A 22,672-nucleotide genomic window follows, 5' to 3' on the forward strand; every position below is an offset into this window, starting at 1 on the left:
GATCCCCTTGTCACATGGCAGTTAAGAGCAGATAATTCCCTTATCCTTTAAGAAGTGAAAGGAAAATGGAAATTAAAAGAAGTGGAAGAAAACCTTGATCATGGTATGTGCTCAATGAATATTGGCTGGTGTTGAACTAATTAAATGTTTCTTTCCCAAACAGCTCTCGTGTTGAGATTAGTTGGCTCGTCCATTTAGTGTTCGGTTAAGGAAATTACTGGATTGGTGCCCTTGGCTACCTGTGCAGCATTCCCCACTACTCTCCAGCTTGAGTCTTCAAGAGGGAGCCTCAGAACTGATTTCTAAAACCAGTTGTACTTGGTGTGATTATAAAGCAATGAGACTGATTGTCATATGTCGTTTGTGGGATCCGTCTCAGTTACTTTATAGCCATACCTGGTATCCTACACCACAGATCATGCCTGTTGATCAACATTGTAAAAGCACAAACTTAAGGTTTCTAGATGGAAATTTAAACTGGTTTAGCATTATTTTATGGTTTCTTTTTTAACTTACTGGCCAGAGGCAGGTATTAATTTAATAATGCTAACTTTAATTTTGCAATTTTGTTTTTGTTTATACATTTTTTAAGCAAAAAATAAAAATAAACTGATAAACTACTATGCTGATAAAATGACTAAAACAGTTTTGAATACAATACATTGGGCTGTATTTTTCTTAAAACTTGTTACTGAGTTTCTGTTGCATGTCATCTTGACTGCTAAACATAACAAAATATATAAAACCAACTAAATATTTTTAATATTCATTGAAGGAGCTTTCAAAAGGTCAAGTTTTGGGGTACCCTGCTTGCTTGTTTTTAGGGGCTATTTTATATTTGGATGCACAACCCTTCTTCATACTTCACATAGTGGTTATAATTTTCTCTTTCCCAAAATAAAATGGGAAGCCTAGCCTCCAGTTTTTCTCCGGGTTCTTTGGAAAAGATGGATTATAAAAGTTGCATGTTGCCACACTTAACTTTCCCTTTAGAAAGAACAGCTGCTGACAGTTGCATGTGGTAGAGAAGCTTCCCTGTCTCCTTAAAATAAAATGAAAAGCTGTTCCCTATTAGAGGACAGACGGGATAGTGATCCATGGTATCCTTGGGGGAGTAACTACTTGTTTTGACTTATTACTGTCCCTGGAAACCATATAAGAAAAGGACTTAGAAAAACAACTGAACCATCCTTGTAATTAATTTACATAATTTGTGCCTGTGGGCAGACTTCTGAACAGCTATTAGAAGCTGAAGGCTTTGGGTTCCATTCTGGGTACTAGTCCAGAAATTTCAAACTTGGACCTGCCTAGAGGATTTGAGTGAACTGAGCATGGTTAGACATGATGAGAGTCTGGACAGAATATTCAAGTTTGAGGCCAGCCTGGGCAACATGATATACTGTCTCCATTTTGGGTAGGGAAAATTGTAAGTTTGCAATCCAGAAGGGCTCTGGAAGGAGCTTTACTCCTGTTAGCTGGAGACAGAAGACCGAAGTTAGTTTCAGGTGTTACCAGTTAAGTCACTCTGTAGCCAAATGTGTGTCCTAAGACATGCTTCTTTCTATTCCCTGTATAGTTCTGTGCACAGTTGTTGCTCCGCAGTGCATGTCAGAATGATTAGTGCAAGGACCACCTATTCATGCCATACATGACAGCACTTTTCTCAAGACCTTTCGCTGGAGACCCACCTGATTAAGTCACAGGCGGCTGCTTCCTCATGTTCTCAATGCAGCTGTAAGGCAGCTCATGCGTGGTTGGGACTACAATTGTTCTTTGCCTTGCCTGTTTGTCCGGAGTGCTGCTTGTGTTCCTGCTCCTGTCAGTGTGCACAGCTGCAGCCTCATGTCAACTCAACAGTGGAGTCTGCAGACCTTTCTCAGTAGCAGAAATTGTGGTAATCCCTCTAGGGAACATAGATGTATATTTATTTGTCTCTATGAATTTCAGATGTCACTTGAGTCTATGTATTTGTTTTACATTACAGGCACGGGAGATATTATTGCTGTCATGATAACAGAATTGAGGGGTAAGGATATTTTGAGTTATCTGGAGAAAAACATCTCTGTACAAATGACAATAGCTGTTGGAACCCGAATGCCGCCAAAGAACTTCAGCCGTGGCTCTCTAGTCTTCGTGTCAATATCCTTTATTGTTTTGATGATTATTTCTTCAGCGTGGCTCATATTCTACTTCATTCAGAAGATCAGGTACACAAATGCTCGCGACAGGAACCAGGTGAGCTAATAGTACTCTAACCATCCATAATCTGTGAGGATCTGGTGATCGTGCAGCTTAAATACCTCTTCATATAATATATTTAAAAACAAAACCAACAACAAAATAAAAACATGTCAGGAGTGGTGGTGCACACCTGTGATCCCTGCACTCAGGACTTTGAGGCCAGCTGGGCCACACAATGAGTTCCAAGCCAGTCTGAGCTAAATTCCATTTCAGTTTAAAAACAAGAAGAAGAAAAGAAAGAAAGAAGACATTGCTTCACATAACCACAGTATGATTATCAAAGTCAGTAAATGAACTTTTTTTGACACATTTCTTAGCCTATAGGCTCTGCTCAGATATGTCCTTGATAGCAAAGAAAATCCCAGGTTGGTTAGGTCAGAATGTGAGTTTCCTCGGTTGTGCTGTCTTTTTACTGTTTCCTGATACTGGCATCTCAGGAGAGCACAGGTCAGGTGTTTTGTACTTGTCAACGTGACGTGTCTCATGGCTCCATCCAGACTATTTGCATTTTTGTCAGCTTCACCAGCTCTCTTTAAATGTAAAGGTAGTGGTAACCTTGCTGTGATTTATCAGAAGCAGTAGAGATCCACTTGCCCAGTCATGGCCTCTTAACTCACTGTAGTAATATCACAGCACAGGTCCACTGCTATTTCTGAGTCCACTGATGTCTTCAGTAATTTGCACAATTTGTGCTCATTTATGTGCATGTGTGCTTCAGGTCAACTCCATCATATGCAGATTCATGAGTTCACCACAGTCAAGCTGTATGGAAAACGTCATCTGTTGTCTCATAGCCAGAGACTCCCTCTTCCCCTAACCCTTCACCACCACTAACCTGTTCCCCATCTCTGGTGTTCTCATTTCAAGAATGTTGTATAGCCAGGTGGTGGTGAGTGCGCTTGGGAGGCAGAGGCAGGCAGAACTCTGAGTTCAAGGCCAGCCTGGTCTTCAGAGAACTAGTTCCAGGACAGCCAGAGCTATCAGATCTATGCAGAAAAATCTGTCTTGAAAAACAAAAACAAAAAACCAAACAGAAAAGGAGTGTTGTGTACACTTTACCTGGAGAGCTAGGTTTCATCCTCATTCAGCATGGCCCCTTGAAGTCCTAAGTTCTTACAAGCTGTGTGCATCAGAAACTCCTTTTCTATTGGTGAGTAGTATTCCATAGTGTAGGTGTACTCTAATTTACTTAGCCATTCACTTATTGAAGGATAGCTGAATGATTTTCAATTTGAGGGTGTAAGAAAACAGCTATGAATATTTGTGTACAAGTTTTTGTCTGACCATGAGTTTTCATTTCCTGGAATATATAACTTCTGAACACAGTGTAAGTAAATATTTAGTTTTTGAGTTGTTTTTTTTGTTTGTTTGTTTGTTTGTTTTTTAAGACAAGGTTTCTCTGTGTAGCCCTGGCTGGCCTGGAACTTTCTCTGTAGACCAGGCTGGCCTTGAACTCACAGAACTCCGCCTGCTTCTGTCTCCCAAGTGCTGGGATTAAAGGTGTGTGCCACTACTACCTGGTGGCTAGTTTAGTATTTAAAAAAAAAAAAAAAAAGATGTCCTTTTCCAAAATGGCTTCATTGTTTTACATTCCTGCTGGCAGTGTGTGGCTGATCCAGTCCCTCCATGTCTTGACAGCATTTGGCGTACATTGCTCTCTTTGTCACTGTCCATTTCTCTAGTGGTCCTAATTGAACATCTTGCATACATGCATGTGTGGTTGTTCTGTGTAAGTACATATGCAGATGTGTGGAAGGCAGAGGTCAGAATTGAGTGTGCTGTAGTTACAGATGTGTCCCACTGCACCCAGGTTTGTGGATGCTGAGATGCAGATGCAGGGCCTCATGGTTGTGTGGCAGGCACTGTGCTGACAGCCATCTCCCCACCCGGGTCATCTTTTCCAGTGTGTCAGGGAAATGTCCACTTGAGTCTGTTGCCATTTTCTTCCTGGATTGCCTGTCTTTTACTGTTAAGGTGTTTTGTTTTGTTTTTTTTTTTTAAAGAGATTTTATTTATTTACATTTTATATGTTTGCCTGGATATATGTCTGTGTTCCAAGTGCATACAATGTTCAAGGGTGGGTGGGTGTCAGATTCTCTGGAGCTGGAGTTACAGGCAGTTGTGAGCCATCACATGGGAAATAGGAATCAAACTCAAGTTTTCTGGAAGAGCAGCCAGTGCTCTTAGCACTGAGGCAGCTCTCTGGCTCCCTGCTGTTGAGTTTTTAGCTCTGTGTATTGTAGAGATTGTAATGCTTTGCAGATGCTTTCTTCCTAGTCCACTCTTCATCTAGTCAACCACTCTGTCTTGAAAAACAACGTGTTGGGGGTTTTCTAATTTTGATAAAGTTTAATTTGTGAATTTTCCCTTGAAATTGTACTTTTGATATCAATTGTAAAAAGCTCTTTGTCTCACAAAGGTTTTCTCCTTGCTTCTAAATGTTTTAAGTATTTATTACATTTTAGAGTCAAGTCTGCAGTTCATTTGTCTGAAGCTGCTTCTCTTCTGATACAAATATTTTGTGCTATAACCTTCTCTCTGCACTTCTGAAGAAGAGCTAAGGCTCTGCCTCACAGATTTTGACATGGGCTTTCATTCAGTTCCTCATTCTCCTCCCTCAGGCCCCCAGTGCTGGGAAGGTAGCCGAGCACCAGCGCTCCGCCTCCTGTATTTTTCATTTGACACTTCTTCTTTAACCTGTGTGTTAAGAAGTGTTTCATTCCCCTTGTTCACAGAGTCTGCTGTGAGGGCGTGCTGGTGATGTCTGTTTGCTTGTGTTATGATCAGAGAAAGACTTTTCGTTCTTTTCTAATTCTTAAACTTGCTTATGACCCAGGTGTGGTTAATCATGGTGCTTAATGTATGCAGAGAACTGTGTGCTCTGCCATTGGAGCACGTCCTGCGGATGCCAGCTCAGTCAGTGCACTCCGCTTGCTCCTGTGAGCAGGTAGGGTTGGGAGATCACCTTCCCACTGAGGGCGCCTCCTGCCAGATTCGGGGGGTGGGGGGGAGTAAAATTTTCTCTTTGGCATTTGGCTAAAATAAAGCAGACAATGCTCTGAAGGTTTTCTGACGTGTGTCACCTCTTTTCCGGGTATTTTGATTAGGACAATCAGGCTTCCCTTGACTTTGGCTGATCCTGCAGGCAGTTCTGAGCTGAAGACTTCTGTAGCACATTGTTGGAAATCAGTGGGGCAGGGCCGTAAGGGAGCCAAGAGAGCTCAGCATCCAGTGTCCGTTCAGTGCCAAGGCCCTAGACAGCCCTTCCTCTTTCCCTGGAATGACAGTATGCACTAGCTTAAAAAAAAAAAAAAAAAAAAAAAGATTGAAGATTTGGGTTTATTATTATTAAATACCATATGAATAATAAATAACTATTATTAAATGCCATATGGAACACCAAAAGTAGAATAATCAGGAGTTCTTCTGAAAACATTTTAATCAGAAAACCAATGATAATATTAGAGCTGAATGGGGCACATCCAAAGGCCTTTGAAATACTCACAGTTGTCCTAGGAGCCTGGTATTTGATGATCACGCATTAATTAGCACCCTCCGTGGGGCCTGTATGTGATGAAGGAGTAAAAAACTCACCATCTGCCACAGGCCACAAAGGATGCTTGTTTCCTAGCGTCTGTTGCAGCTCCTTTCAAAGCATCCCTCTCCAGACAATACTTTAGTGGAAAGTGATGTTCTGACCTTTTTCCTCCTTCCGTTTTCCCTAAGGTTGAGAAATACTTGATGAAATTTTTATGTGGCTTAAAAAGCTTAGCTTATTAAAGTTTAATGTGAAGGTGGCAGCAGCTCAACTGGTTGGAACCTTAGGCTGTTTTAAAAAAGAAGCCTGAACTATTAGCAAGAAAAAAGCTGAATTGAAGGGAAAACAGATTTCCTCACAGAATTCTGTCTTGATGCTATTCTTTCTACAAAGCATGCTCCTCAGGAGAGCTACACATTTTAAGTAACTTGGCCAACATGGAGTAGTAGTTACACTGCAGACCATTCTACATGTAGTATGAAAACCACTGCTGAGCCTGTAATGTGTCTTCCTGAAAAACTGTCAGAATACTTAAACATTATGTGGATACCAAGATAGTATGTAAATTTAGACCTACTTATTGTGTGTATGTGCACCCCCACACACACCCTACTACATGCATGTGGAGGTCAGAGGACAGCTCTCAGGAACTGGTTCTCTCCTCTACCTTGGGTTCTAGGGATTGAACTCCTGTCATCAGGCTTGTTCAACAAAGACCTTTATCCACTAACTCACAAGCCTAGCTTAGACCTTTGAATCATTCAGTGATAGTTATTTTATACCAAAAGTAGATGTCTGGTACTTTTATATTGAAAGGGTTCATGAAGATTTTTTGAGAGATGTCAATTTTTAAAAATAATTCCATGATTAATATTGTACCTTTGTAGTAGACCTTCAGTTACTGTGACAGAATAACTGATACAAACAAGGGAGGAGAAAGAGTCAGAGGTGTAAATCCATCTTCACCAGGTTCCATTGCCTTTAGGCCTGCGACAAAGAGGAAACATGAAGGAAGGGCCTGGCAGGGCAAAGCTACTCACATCATGACAACCAGGAAGCAAAGAGGAGAGACAGGGCACAGACAAGGTACCCTTCAGGTCAGGTGTAGTGGTGTACATGCTTAGAGACTGAAGAAGCAGCTAGTCAAGGTTATCCTTGTCTACACAGTAAGTTTAAGACCAGCCTAGGCTGTATGAGAGGGAAAAAAGATACCTTCAACTCCTAGTGGCCTGCTTCCTCCAATTAGGCCCTGCTTTCCTTTCTACAGTCCCACCATCTCCAAATAGTCTGTTCAGATTCCTTCCCATCAGTGGAGTGCTTAAACAACTGATTAGGTCGAGCCTTGATAACCTCATCCTCTGTGGGATGCATCATTGACACACCCAGCGGTGTGCAGTACTAATTTCCTAGACATCTCCCAATCCACTCAAGTTGTCAAGATTAAACAGCAGTCTTTAATCCTAAAGCAGTCAAATAAAATTGTTACTTGAGTGGTGAAGAATAAACCAGATATAAAATTTTTTCACAAGCTAACAACCCCCAAAGTTTAAAATACCTTCTTGGGAAATTTTCTTAGAAAATGCATATAAATTATAAAGTATTTAAACTTGTAAGTATTTTAATACTTCTTGCTTTAATTTGTATATACAGTATTCTTGGTTTTGTAAATACCTCATGGTTACTGAAATAATTTTTTATTGCCCAATTTTGCCTTAGATAAGTATCAAATCAAGAATGCATTGCATGCCTGGTATAGAAATATACTGAATTAAGCCAGACATGGTAGTGCACACCTTTAATCCCAGCACTCCAGAGGAAGAGGTTCTGTGACTCCGAGCCTAGGCTGGTCTACAAAGCAAGTTCTTGGACAGCCAGGACTACACAGGGAAACCCTATATCAAAAACAAAAACAAAAAACAAATGAAATTATATATATTGAATTTCCCTGTATCAGGAAAATTAATGCTTTGCACTTACACAGTTAATCTTTGAAAATGACAGGTTTTACCACTTTCTAAAGTGGGGTAGTTGGGAATAGTGTATATATTGTAAAGATTTTTCTCCGTTGAAAGATTCTATGTTCAAAAAGAGATTTATCATTTTAAGATGGTAGAGTGAATTTTTTTATGTTTCTTCAGGAATTAACAATTTCTGAAGAATTGGGAAAGAATTTGAGCCAAGTAATTAGTATTTTGTCATTTGTTTTAGATACTGCAAATACTCAGTACCTTCTTTTTCATGTCTCACTCTAATGATCAGTTTATGTAAACAACTAATAATACTTTCCATAGAGAGAATTTGTACCTTCTAAATGCTATACAAGAGCTTAAGATTTATTTTTTCTGCTTTTAAGATCAGGGTGTTTTGAAGACATTCATTGTAAAACCTTAAGATTTAGCAAAGCGCCTGCCTGGTGTGTCGCACTGAGTTGGTGCATAGACAGTGAGCTTCCATTCTTCTGAGAAGGTAGAAGTTGTCATCCAAGCGCTATGTGGAGAATTCCCGTGTGGAGGCAGTGGTGTTGTTCACAGAGGACGTAGTGATGTTGGAGCTGAATTTCATTTCAGAGAATGAGAAAGACTTCATCAGACAGACTGGAGAGAAATTTCAGGAGTGGATCATTTTCCATAGAGCAAAGGAGAATTGAGTAGCGGAACATTGAGAAAAGAGGAAAGAAAAACAGGGCCTGTGAGCCAGTGTTAGATGGGTAAATTAACTACAGTGGAGTTGAATCATAGGCTGAGGAGTTTGGGGTTTTATTCTCTAAGAAGTAAGGGATCAACCAAGGTTTTTTGAAGGTACAATAATGCTAAATATTTTCCCAGCCAAGGATGGTAGAAACTGACTGTATTCTGGAGACAGAAGCAGGAAGATCAGGAGTTCAAGGCCAGCCTGATCTACATGAGACCCTCTTTAAAAGTAAATACAAAGAAATAAAGGAAACTTTCTCATGACGGAGAGACTGAAAGGAGAAAATGAAGAGCGAAGGCAGGATCTTAGTAAAGCAGATGGCAGAGGTCAGGGAGAGTCAGGGCAAGGGAAACAGTTCCTGAGAAACCAGACTCTGGAGACAGAAAGGAAGAAAAAGTAAATGAAAGATGCAGACAGGACAGTCTGAATCCAGAGGAAATGAGATTCATAGCCCCTGGATTTCACCAATGTTTCAAAGAGAAGGCCCTACTGTGTGCTGATAGAGACCTAATTCTGTATCTGTGGGAAAGCTCTGATGACTGGAAGCCCTGATATCTCATCAGAGTGACCTGTCCTCAAAACAGTGATCCTGGATGAATTCTTGTCCAGTTAACGTAGTATGAGTTGTTTTAGGCTGGTCAGTGGGTAGCCACTTGCCACCAAACCTGACAGCCTGAGTTCAGTCCCCTCAACCCCCATGGTAGAGCAGAGGACTGATTTCCACATGTGTGCCATGATGAATGAGCACATGCACATGTACACACACACACACACACACACACACACACACACACATTCACATAATAAATAAATGAATGTTTTAATAAGTTAAGTAGTATGAATTATTTGAAGTTGTCCTACCAACTTAAACCATTTTTGATACTTTGCATTCAAGTACAGAAGTGGCTCAGCAGTTAGTTTTTGCTGTACAAGCAAGAGAACTGGAGTTTGCATCCCAGCACCCACACAAAAGCCAGGTGTGAGCTCCTGTACCCTGGTAACCCAAACCATGGATCAGAGACAGGCAGATCCCAAGTACACAGTGACCAGCAAGCCTAGCCAGAATGGTGAGGCCCAGATTCAGTGAGAGACCTTGTCTCAAGGTGGACAGCAAGAGGAAAGATGCCCAATGTCATCCTCTGACCTCCACACATACATACATAGACAAGCACATCTATCTGTACATATGTATGTGCCACACACAAATGATAAATTAGTAAAATGAATAGAGAGCACCTTAAAATGAACTGTATATAATCTTGAAAATGTTAAATACTCAACTTCTTTCATGGGTTAGATATATGATAAGACCATATTAAAATAGCATTCCTTATTGTTTCATTTGCCAAAGAAATCTAAAATTTGATGACATGCTTTCTTGGCAAGGTTGTAGAGAAAACAGGTACTCTTGTAGGTTGATAATAGTTCTTAGGAGGCAACTTATGACACCTAGCACAATTATATAAGTGATTATCCTTTGTCTTACCCTCACATCAGACTAGCAGCCTAGCCTGATGATAAATTTACAGATGATAAAAGTAGTAGCAGTACCAGGTGTTGGTGGCTCACCCCTTTAATCCCAGCACTTGGGAGGCAAAAGCTGGTGGATCTCATGAGTTCGAGGCCAGCCTGGTCTATGGAGCAAGTTCGAGGATAGGACTACACAGAGAAACCCTGTCTTGAAGAACAACAAACAATAACAATAACAGATGGTAGCTGTGCTAGTCTGTTCATTTTAGTGTTGTTTATGAGAGCAAGACTTGAAATAATCAGATGTCCACCAGTAGATATCTGGTTGCTAAAGTAGTGCTCTACACAGCCGCACTGAGTGCTTGGAGTCACCTATAGCTATAAATGTGAAGGGAGTGCTAAGAGTCTCTGTGTGCTTCTGCGAAGCGATCTCTAGAGTGTATTATTCAGGAAAAAGCAAGATATGCACTTGTAAGTAGAGGAGGGCTATGAAATTGCATTGATATATATGGCTATATAAAGCATATGTATCTACATGTATGTATACTTAACACATATGTTTATTTTCAAAATGAAACAATGTAAGGATAAAACAGCAATTATTGTTTGGGGAAGAAAGGAAATTGGATGAAAGAAACTGGAAGTTAAACTTCCTGTACTTCATGTTATGGTTTTGAGTTTAGAATCACATGTTTTACATGTTTTAATTGCTAGAATAAATGGGAGGTGGTGTGATGGCATATATTTGTAATCCGGCTACTCAGGAGGCTAAGGCAGGAGGATTGCTCTGTGTCCAGAGGTTTGAGGCCAGGTCAGCCTGGAAAACACGAATGAATGTTTTTAAATGTAAACAAATAACTCTATTTGAGACGGTGGCACAGGTGCAGCAATAAGTCACAAAGAATCTGTGTTAATGTAGTGTTTTGTTTAGATCATAGTCATCTGCTCATTCCTCCCAGAGCCACCCACCAACTTCCAGCTTCCTGTCCTCTTTAAAGAACCCTGTATCCAGTTTGTACTAGTTGTGGAGCCATCCACCAAAGCATGCTTGACCTACTAGGGACCACATCCTTATGGAAACTGACTCTCCCTCCCCCAGAAGCCATCAGCTTGTCAGTACCTCCTCATCGAGGAGTGGGAGCTCGTGAACCCTTTCCCTCCCCATGCTTATAGGTAGATTTTTCATTGAGATCATTGACGCTCCAATAATGACATGGAGATTTACTATTGATTATGAAAACTTGGTTAATAGCTTAGACTTATTTCTAACTAGTTCTTATAACTTAAATTAACCCATTTCTATTAATTTACTTCCTGCCTGTGGCTTTATTACCTCATCTCTGTATTGCCCATCCTATTGGCTTAGTGTCTCCTAGCATTTCCGTCTTTCTTCCCAGCATCCACTGTGCCTGGAAGTTCTGTCTAGCTATTGGCCGTTCAGCTTTTTATTAAACCAATCAGAGTGATACATCTTCACAGTGAACAAAAAGATGATCCCACACACGTGCTAGAATATTGACTGGCTTGATCTTGTACCAACAACCAGAGCTCCTGTGAACTCAGGAGTGTTAGTCCTGTTGTGTCAGGGAGACACTATTTCACTTCAAGGAACTTTTTTACAGATTGATTGATTTTTATTTTATGTATGGCAGTGTTTGTATATATGCCTGTATGTATGCATATGGACCACATGTGTGCTTGGTGCCCTCAGAAGTCTAAAGAAGGCAAGAGCATTGGATACTCTGGAACCAGGGTTATTGATGACTATGAACTTGCATGTCAGTGCTGGGAACTAAACAGGCCTTCTGTAAGAGCAGCAAGGACTCTTAACTGCTGAGCCATCTCCAGCTCCAAAGGAACTTTTTGTAGTAGTACATTTCTTTTGGAGTATAACAAAAGTAAAATTGATAATTCTAGATTATATCAAAAGCAAGGATACAGCCAACAGATTAGAAAGGCATCCATGAAATGTAATGGAATTGTAACTTGTAGATTTTATAAAGGATTAAAACATAGACTATATAAAGATCTCCTACATTTCATTAACAACAAAAAAATGATTTAAAAAACAGGCAAAAGATAGGAATACAAACTTCTCCAAAGAGAATATGAAATGGCCAGTAGGCAGATTTTAAAAATGCTCAGTCATCTAATTAGGAAGATACAAATGAAAGCCATGTTGTTCTTCACATATCAGGATGCTGAGAGAGAGAGAGAGAGAGAGAGAGAGAGAGAGAGAGACAGACAGACAGACAGACAGAGAGAGGGGGGGGCAGAGAGAGAGAGAGAGAGAGAGAGAGAGAGAGAGAGAGAGAGAAACAGAAAATAACAGCTACTGACATGGATACAAAGAATGTAACTGAAGTGCATTGCCAATAGATAAATTGATGTGTCCACTATGGAACACAATATGACAATTTCTAAAAATGATAGACATTAGCAGGAACTTAGATATATTTGTAGCTTTATAATCCACATTAGTTAAAAAGTAGAGGCAGCCCCAGAGTTTATCTACACATGAATGGTTGAATAAAATGTGATGTGAACTGGGCATGATGGCACATGCCTATAAATCCAGCACTTGCTAAGCTTAGACAGAGATTGTCAATTGTGATACCAGCATAGTGGGTACATAGCAAGAGCCTTTGTCAAGAAAATTTGTATATACATACAGTAGAGTGCCACTCAGCTTCAGAAAGGAAGGGAATTCTGAGGCATGCTACCACAGCATGGAACCTTGGAAAATACACTGGTCACAAATACTGTATGATTTTCTATAAGCTACCTAGAACATTCAAAATCATAATAGTAATTACCAAGAGCTATATGAGTGAGTTTGGATACACTGCCACAAATATACTTAATTTACTGAGCCACATACTTTGAAAGTAGTTAAAATTGTAAATTTCATGCTACATACATGTTAACCACAATTTTTAATTTTTAAAAAATCTGAAAGGTTGAGCGGTAGTGGTGCACACTTTTAATCCCAGCACTCGGGAGACAGAGGCAGGCAGATCTCTGTGAGTTCAAGGTCATCCTGGTCTACAGAATGAGTTTCAGGACAGAGCTAGGGCTATTACACAGAGAAACACTGTGTTGAAAAACCAAATATATATGTGTGTATGTATATGTATGTATATTATTATATATAATAATATAATATATGTGCATAAGACTAAGGAGATATTTCAGGAGCATGGTGCATGTATAAATAAGTGTTACTGCAAATAGGTAAAAAGACTGAAACAAGCCATACCTTTGTAACACAAATTAAAATAAACTTTTAAGTGGTTACATTAATGCCAGAGTAAATTTCAGAGCACACCTGTCACTGAGGATTGAAATTGGGTTTTGTTTGTTTGTTTGTTTGTTTGTTTGTTTGTTTTTCAAGGTAGTGTTTTTTATGTGTAACAGTCCTAGCTGTCCTGGAACTAGCTCTGTAGACCAAGCTGGCCTCGAACTCACAGAGATCCACCTGCCTCTGCCTTCCAAGTGCTGGGATTAAAGGCCTATACCACCACTACCACCCAGCTTGAAGTTATTCTTTTTTGTTTTGTTTTTGTTTTTCGAGACAGGTTTTATCTGTGTAGCTTTGGAGCCTGTCCTGGAACTCAATCTATAGACCAGGCTGGCCTTGAATTTACAGAGATCCACTTGCCTCTGCCTCTGCCTCCGGGTGCTAGGATTAAAAGTATACGCCACCACCGCCCAGCTTGAAGTTATTCTTAATAAAGCAGTCACTTAAACAAGAAGACATCACAGTCTTGATTGCCTAGTAACAAAGCTTTAAAAACAGGAGGTGAGAACTTCTGGCCTGCCTTCTCAGTCACTGAAGGATAGACAGCCAGAGAGCAGCTACTGTAGAAAAGACTTACATGGCCAGCTGATTTAGCCTGGTTAACATTTGTAGAGAACTCCATCCAACAAAAGCAAACTATACATTCTACTGAAGTACATTCTAGGCTGTAGAACAACGGAGGCAAGTTTACACAAAATATAATTTGTCCACTGACCACTTGAAATTAAACAAATCAACAGCAGAAAAATCTCAGGAACTCCCAAATATGTAAAAATTAACCCATGGTCTTAGGGAAATCAAAAGAGAAAATATACACCATTTGAATTGAATGAAACGCATAACAGTCCATCAAAATTAGAATGATATCTCTAACACGGTGCATGAAAATAAACTGTGAGCTCTAGCCACAGGGTTTCAGCATGTTTTTAAATGAGTATCACATGTACCCCTTAAATGTATGTACTTTAAGTCCATTTTATCACTATAAGGCTGGTTGTTTGTTTGTTTTCAAGTATTGTAGATGGTCAGGCTAAAAGAGACTTGAGAAACAGCAACTAAATAATATTTAGACTTTACATGTTGATTCATACAAGCCAGCTATCAAAAGACATTCAGGGGCCTCCAGATGATGGTTCAGCGATTAAGAGCATTTACTAAGGAGAACAGTACCATCAAACAAAAGCCCCTGTCGGAGATGGCAAATGAAGACTGGATGAAGTGACAAGTTGGTAACCTTACAATAGAGGGGATTGTTAAATGAGATTACAAGCAAAATATTGATAGTTAAAGCTGGGGGATAGAGACACAGGTGTTCAATAAATTATTTTAGTTTGATTTTTAATTTTCCCATTATGCTCTTCTGTTTTTGTTTCCTTTTAAAGTCCTTACAGCCCTTATAGTGTGAGGAGGTCTCCCTTGTTTTTTTCCCCTCCCCATTCCTTCAGCTTTTTTATCTTCCACTGCTTAATTTAAAATCGAATTGTATTTAGAGTGCTGCCTGAGTCAATCTCAGTTTGCGTCTGTTATCCTGGTGTGAACTCAGACTCACAAAGCCTTCTGAGTCTCCTGTCCAGAATCCCATCCTGTCCCTGGCTCCTTCCTTACTAGGCCTCCTTGCTTAGTTTCCCAGGTGTTAGCTCTGGCATCACTTCCTCCAAGCCTTCCCTGGCGTTCTTCTCTATTCCTAACCCACCCCCATCACCACATGCAATGTAGTCTTTGGTCATTTCCTAAATTCAGGTGGCTCCTTAAGGCTGTGGGTTCACTGTTGGGTCATCTTTGGGTTGTTGGTGTCCAGCACTGCTATTTGTGACTGGCAGTGTTGGATAAGTACAATTTTAGAAATTACCTGAGTTAAACTTAAACAAGCAAACACCCTTTGCTGAGATCACAGAGAATAGTGTAAGCTGAATCTGGAGTAGCCTTGTCGCCATGTCTGTTCTCAGTGCTGTAATGAGAATTTAGTGGGGGCTTTGGAGGTTCTCTTTGTTAAGTTCCTATCCCTAACAGTGCTTATTCATAGAGCACACTGGGAAAGCTCTCGGGGCAAGAGTGGGACTCTAGAGGATGTAGCAGCACTGATAGCATGGCATCACACAGTACACAGAAATAGAAGTGACTGGGACGCATAGTTCTCTCACCAAATACACTTTTGATTGAACGAGAATGAAGAATCTGTGGTATAACTGACAGGTTTTTCATTTGTATTACTTTTCCAGAATCCACTTACATAATATGACAGAAGTGGTCTAGGATAATAGAGACATGATATCTTGAATTATTTAAAATAAAGATCATGTGCTGACTTCAGCATCATGTACTAAAATGAGGACCATTATTCAGAGATCTTCCATTTAATGTTTTTTGTGTTTTTGTTTTCTTAGCGTCGTCTTGGAGACGCAGCCAAGAAAGCCATCAGTAAATTGACAACAAGAACGGTTAAAAAGGGTGATAAGGTACAGTAATGAAATTACTTTCCTCTTTGAAGGCTTGCTCATGCTTTTTCTGTCTGGAAAGCCTTCAGCTAGTCCTTCAGCTTTCCTGAACTTCAGGTGCTCTCGCCATTAGTAGCACCAGTGACCACTCATAGTTAACATTGATGTTCCTCTGTAGTTTTCTACTGTTAAAGCATCTTCCAGGAGTTCTCATGAGACAAATTGCACATAAAATAGCCAAGAGAAGTCCATTTTCTTCCATTTCCTAGGACTGCCACGTCTGTTTTGGGTTTTGTTGCTTCTCAGGACCTGCCTGAAGACCTTCATTTCTAGTTTGTCAGCATTGGGCCCAAAGGGGGCCAACTCAAAGAGACAGCAACAAATGGCAGAGTTGAAACCTTTCATCAGAATTCCCTAGGTTGAACTCAAGTTCCAAATTGCATCTTATTGTTAGTTTCTACCTTCAGTATATTCAAACTTAACAAGAATTTTAAAATAAACAAAAGAAATCTCAAAAGGTAAAAACCAAGACTGTCTGACACCCCACACCCAGTGCTAATATTTTAGCAGAGAGCTCTGGAAGGAGGATTTCATGTGTTCTCTGTTTTCTGTGTTTTGCCACATTTTTTCTTTCACCATTTTTATTCCTCCGCCTATGAATACTGGAGCGAGCTGTCCTCAAGACAGCTGCAGAAGTAGAGACATTCTCACTGGGCGTCACTGCACACACACTGAGGAAGGAAAGGGCACTTGCAGAAAATAGAGGCTGCATCAAGACAGCTGCACTTAACCCTAGACCAATTCCTGGAACAAATGCTTCCTTGGCTTGGCTAGCTGCTATTAATTAGAAAATCCTTGGATTTCATACAGCCTACCTATGGTCCTCTATCCCTCCCTAGTACTAAATAATCTTTCCTTAAATTATGAAAGCTAGCACACTTTTTATACCCCCTGCTCCTGCCAACCCAAGCCAACCTAATGGCTTAGGTTATTGGCATACTTTGCTTTAAGACAACTGTAGAGGCTCCTCAGCTCAGAGGATGAAGAAAGTCAATTAACTTGGAGACCAAACAACTGGTTGGTCTTTCCTGATTCTTCACAAATACTCACTATTGAGTTAAACCAGTAACTGCCTCCCGTCTGTGACCAGAGTGCAATTTCCATACTTGAGTTAAGACTATAACATAGGAGTCTACTCATCACCCCCATTATTTGTAGCTGTGTTTTAGGAATTGATTGGATGCGTGAGCCTCTTGATGAGGCTCTTGGTGTTTTAGATTTTAACAGTGAAGCCTATTTAGACTAGGTAGTAATAAAGGAACTGGGGTAGACACATGATAATCCAAGGTGATCTGCTGTGAAGCGTTGAAAACATAGAGCTCTGACTTATTCTAAGATAGCACAGATAGAATTAGTATGGTTTGTGTGATTGTCTCATGTAATTTGGGTCAACCTACTTAAGCAAATGAAAAGTTACTATTTTTAATTCCTTTCCCTTTGTAGCCATCTGCTTGCCGTAGAATTGTTCTTAGCTGAGATGTAGCTCTTGTGTGCACACGCTCAGCTCCTGTGCTTTTTGTTTCAGGAAACAGACCCAGACTTCGATCACTGTGCAGTCTGCATAGAGAGCTATAAGCAGAATGATGTTGTTCGGGTTCTCCCCTGCAAGTACGTCAGCTTTCTTTGTTTGAAAGGAGTGGTATTAATGTCTTGTGTATCTCCCTTCCAGAGTGAGTATCTGCTAGCTCCAGTAAGCCACCTGACCAGTAGCTCTCTTGATGGGCTGAGGCCCAAATATTGGTAGTGGGAGACATGGTTGACTCTGGCCAGTGTCTCTCCCAAGAATTGTTTGCATATGTGTATAAGAAACATGTGACAGGTGCCCGCCTTTAATCCCAGCACTTGGGAGGCAGAAGCAGGTGGATCTCTCAGTTTGAAGCCAGCCTGGTCTACAAAGCGAGTTCCAGGACAGTCAGGGATATAGAGAGAAACCCTATTTTAAAAAAAGAAAGAAAGAAAAAGAAACAAACAGGCTGGAGAGATGGCTCCGTGGTTAAGAGCACTGGCTGCTCTTGCAGAGGTCCTGAGTTCAATTCCCAGCAACCACATGGTGGCTCACAACAATCTAATAGTGAGATCTGGTGCCCTCTTCTGGCATTCAGGCATACATGCAGGCAGGACACTGTATACATAATAAATAAACCTTAAAAAAGGAAAAGAAACAAACAAACAAATAGATGACAGCATCTAGATCATAACCTAAGAATTTGTATTCGGTGACCCTCCGGGGCTAAGCTGTTAGCTCAGCAGTAAAGCACTTGCCTAGCATGTACCAAGTTGTGGGTTTGATCCCTAGTACAGACAAAAAAGAAAACACAAAACACTTTTTCTTTGTTTTGTTTTGTTTTGTTTTTTCTACAAAACACTTTTTGTTTCATTCCATCTCCAATTAGAGTTCATTACCAAGCCCTCCCATGAGCCTGATTTACCTGGCTCTGGATTCCACTGTGGTAAGGACCTGAGTTAGGCAGAATGGGAGGACTGCTGTTTGCTTTGTAGCTGTTCTGAGACAGTACACTGCTCTGTGCACGTTACATACTGTCTTCTCTGGTCCTCACAACAATCCAAAGAGTGCCTCTCTCTTATTATACTGGTTCATCTCTCATTCTGTGGCAGAGTATCTGACATGGCTACTGAAGAAGAAAGGGGTTAGTTTACAGAGTCTTGGAAGTTCTCTGTGCAGCATCCAGTGGGCCCTGTTGGGTCAGCCTCTGGTGAGCATGATAGAGGGCAGCATACTTAGTGGGAATCTGTGTAGAAGCAGGAGGACAGGCCAGCCCCACTTGCTGCCTTTGTAACAGCCTCTCACAAGCACTACCAGAAGAGTCCCATAGGAAATACTTCACACCACCAGTAGTTTAGGACCTCCACTAGGTCCCATTCCCCAGAAGTTCTGCCCCCACCAACTGTACCCTCCTGATGACCAAAGTTTTCACCACAGTGGACTCTGGGAGGGCCACTCAAACTGTAGCACCATTGTCCAGTGAAAGATAGTAAAGCCAGCAATGGATTCCAGGTTTATACAGTTCAAATATGGCAGATCCAGTAAAGGGGTCTGACTTCAATAATCATCATTCTTTATATAAGATCTCTAGCTAGCATCCTCCCTCCCTGCACCCCTCCCCCTCCCTCACCCCCTCTCTCTCTTTCTCTCTTTCCCTCCCTCCCTCCCTCCCTCTCTATCCTTGCCTCTCTTCTGAGGTATATCCCCAGCATTCTTTTTACTTGGAGACTGGATCTCATTAAGTTTCCCAGACTGACTGTGAACTCATTCTGTAGCCCAGACTAACCTTGAACTTGACAGACTCACGTTTCAATTTCCCAGGTAGCTGAGATTACAGGCCTGCACTACCAGGCTGGGCTGTGCAAATTTCCTTTATAAGCATGTTGATTTCTAATATGGTTCTATGCCAAGCTAGGGAATGTAGAACACCAAGAAATCCTGTTCTGTGTATAAAATGCAAAATCACCTACTAAGAAACCGAAAACCAAAGATTTCTACTTTCTTCTCTTATTTCATGAAGATACTCACATGACCTTGCATTGTGAACTTGTGACTGAATAAAATATTTATAGGCAATGAAACTATCAGCCCTATTTTACTTACTCAGAAAGTAACATTTTGTGCCTAGGAAATACACACAAAATATATTACTTTTTTGTTTTTGTTTTACATTTTTAATCCTGGATCTCCAGAAGAATGCTGTATACAGAAATAGAAATCCAAGATTCTGGAATAAGCATTCCAATTCTAGGTTATGTAAAGGGAGATCTTAACCCAGCTCAGTGTAAGCAGCCATGTAGAAAATGAGGTACTGGCCATTTGTCTTCATTCAGTCATCTAAGATCTAAATGTGTGAGTGAGGCTGAAGGAAATGCATTGGTGGGGTGCTTTAGAAAGCAGAGGCAGCAGTGCCTGCTTTGACCAGGAGGAAGCTGGGAGTTAACTTTCTTGTCTTCCTGTCCCTGCACAGGAACCCCTGGACCCAGCTGGTACCTAAAGCAGAAAGGAAAAAAAAATCATTCACTGTTGTTATTAAGATGAAAATGTCTTCCTCAAGGGAGTCTAATCCTAAAATAGAGGACTCTGAGCTGCTTGCTCTCATTCTTGCCATCCCTAAAGTTTTTCAGGTTCTTTCTGAGTGTGCGCTTGTTTTCTCTCCCTCTCTCCCTCTCTCCCTCTCTCTCTCCCTCCCTCTCTCCCCCTCTCCCTCTCCCTCCCTCTCCCTCTTCCCCAGTTTAACTCAGAGCTTTCTCAACTCCACTCCCTGTCAGATCAGTGAGCGACTTTATAAAGGCCCTAAGTGGATCCCCGCCATACATCTTTCTTTTAGTAAGTCCCTGAGTGATTCTGATACCACAGAGCCACACTCTCCACTGAGGTCCACAGCCTTGTGGGACCTTAACATACTGCAGCTGAAACAAGACAGCTGCTGCTTAGCCTTTGTGTTTGTGAGCTGCTTTAAAAGAGTACTGGTTTGGTCAAACTTGAGGGATTTCTTGGCACTCTAGTGCAGCACTGTCCACTGTCTGTCTGTCCATCCTTTATGCTAAATGTGCGCGCTGGCTGTGTCTGTTCATGAGTGCTCCATGATGCTTTACAGCCAGCTGCCTTCTTAAGTCTCTAAAGACTTTTCTCTAAACTGTAGTGTTTGGTCTGCTCAGAACATGTTGTCCCTCACCTTAACAACAGTGCCATCCTCAGGTGCAGTAAAAATTAACTTGTCCCATTGAGCAACTTTTTGTGACAACCTTTGGCCTCTACAGGGTTTCTCGGCCTTGGCGCTGCTGACATTTCAGTCAGATGAGTCTTTGTTTGAAGGAGGTGAGGGAAGCTGTCCTGCACATCACAGGACATTTAGCATTGTCCTTACCCTCTGTCCACTACTCCCTAAAAGTACCTATACCACACAGTCTTGAGAACTCAGAATGTCTCCAGATGAGAATCACTGACCTAGAAAAGGTTGACCCAGGAAGTTCTCCAAGCTTCATATTTCCAGCCAGTGACTTTCTAGTACCTGTGGTAATTTTGCCTGGTGTTTCTGTTTGGTGTCTTTCCACCTGGAATACCCCTCCTTCCTTTTATCTATATGTTCTTTGACCCTGAGCCTTCCCTGGACTTCTCCATCTCATGGCTCAGCACTTTTGCCCCTCACTGTCTCCACCTGGTCTTTGAACAGACTAGACAGAGTTCTACCCCTGGCTGGATGCCATATGCTAACCAGAGCCTTTTTCTATCCTTGTTGGCCTGTTTATCACAGCAGTGTCTCTTTAAACACTTCCCTAACCCCGTTGCTCTCATTCTCAGCCAAGTGAACTTGACAGTAATGAACTTCATAGAGAGAACAGTTGTTGGACTTCCTGAGATTTCTATCGCCAGGCCCCCAGCATGGAGGAGGCAGCTCAGCTCTGGTCGGGTGCTGCTATCTCTGCCTGGGTCTTTGCCTGCCAGCTCTTTCCCTTTCTAGGGACCTTGATCTATTGACTGTCTGTTCCCTTGGCTTTGTTCTGTCTGTCTTTGCTCATCAGCATTTAATCATACTCAAGCCTTTGAGACTCCAGTTTGTTTTAAATCTGTCCCTTACCCATACAACCCTGCAGCTAGCTTTCAGTAGAATCTGTTTGCTGTCTCTCCTCAGTTGGAAGACAGCCAAATGTCTGTGTCTGTCTGTCCTTCATTTTTAACAAACCTATTCTGAACCAAACCTTTCTCTGTAGTATCAGACCTCTGGTGAATTGCCTTGTCACATGACCTTCTCTTTGTGTCCTCTGTTGCACTGATTTATTGTGGACAGATGGCAGTTGGCATTGCTTTGGGGACCTCCTGCTTGTGTCAGTTGATTACAGTTGATCACCCTTTGGATGTTAGCCATCATGGCTCCAAAACTGAGAAACACCCGCCTTATTTAAAGGTTAGCCACAAGATTTTAGTCGGTAAAAATACTGAGGAGAGTGCCGCAGCATAAAGATGCCAGCCGAGCTAAAGCAGGTCAGGAAGCTGGCTGCTGGCTGACTGGGGAGTTGCTGCAGTCACCTCCACCTCCAAGGGAGATTGCCTTAAGCAGCATCTGCCAAGCCTGGCTGGGGAAGGAGTTCTTGTCTCTGACCTTTTATAATCCTGGGTCCTTTCATGTTTGCCAGGTCTTTAACAGGGCACCCAGGGGCTGCAGAATTGTGAAAATGACTCACCTCCAGGGTAGAGGCTGCCCCTCCCCTCAGCCCCGCTGCTTTTTGACCTCTCTATTTCTGGCCCCTGGGGAGCAGAAGGAGGAGGCATTGCATTTCAGTGTTGCAGGCTTTGTTTCTTCCATAGTCTGTGCATTTCCCATTGTGTATCTCACAGCGTTTCTTACAGAGGTAAAGGGCACGGTGGAAGCTCTGATCCATTTCTCTACTGTTTTCTGTGCATCCCCGTCCACCGCTTAGCCCCTCTCTGCTGCTGTATGTATTTTTATTACAAGCGTCTTTCAAGACAGTGAGGAAAAACTGCTTTTCAAGGTCTGGCCCTGTGGTGCCCTCTTTGGCTGATGAGAGGGCACTGTGATGGATGTGCTAGTGCCGAAGGCTTGTTTCTAAAGTGTTGCCATTTGTTGGTGTTGTATGGAACATTAAGGTCACTTTGCCTGTTTAGCAAAGCACCCTTAGTGCTTCTCAGAGTATTCCAGGTATGGTTTTCATGTGCTTCAGTCAGCACCGTGAGGTAATCCAGCCTGTCTTCTCCACTCTCCGACCCATGGTCCTTCAAGGCAGACAGCTGAGAAGCAGGAATAGTAGACCAAGGATCCAGATGCTTAGTAGCAAAGCTTAGCCCAGAAACAAGAGGAAGGACATGGTGGGTATGATGAGCAGTAAGCTGAGGAAGTGATCACAGGAAAATGGAGAAAATCGGTTAAAAAAAAAAAAAAGACAGCTGCAAGCCCGAGCGTTTGTTCACAA

The 22,672-nt window shown here is 41.5% G+C and overlaps 1 protein-coding gene across 4 annotated transcripts in view; it reads left to right on the forward strand.

Annotated features, from left to right (window-relative positions):
• Positions 1-22,672, forward strand: part of Rnf130 (ring finger protein 130) — a 102,836-nt gene that overhangs the window by 45,020 nt on the left and 35,144 nt on the right. For all 4 annotated transcript variants that reach the window (XM_036195547.1, XM_036195549.1, XM_036195548.1 and 1 more), the window contains exons 3-5: positions 1,985-2,235; positions 15,626-15,697; positions 17,262-17,344. In XM_036195547.1, coding sequence (XP_036051440.1) covers positions 1,985-2,235; positions 15,626-15,697; positions 17,262-17,344 — 406 coding nt within the window. The remainder of the gene's footprint in view (positions 1-1,984; positions 2,236-15,625; positions 15,698-17,261; positions 17,345-22,672) is intronic.

Source organism: Onychomys torridus, chromosome 8 (genome assembly GCF_903995425.1).
Source record: "Onychomys torridus chromosome 8, mOncTor1.1, whole genome shotgun sequence".
Classification (NCBI taxonomy): domain Eukaryota; kingdom Metazoa; phylum Chordata; class Mammalia; order Rodentia; family Cricetidae; genus Onychomys; species Onychomys torridus.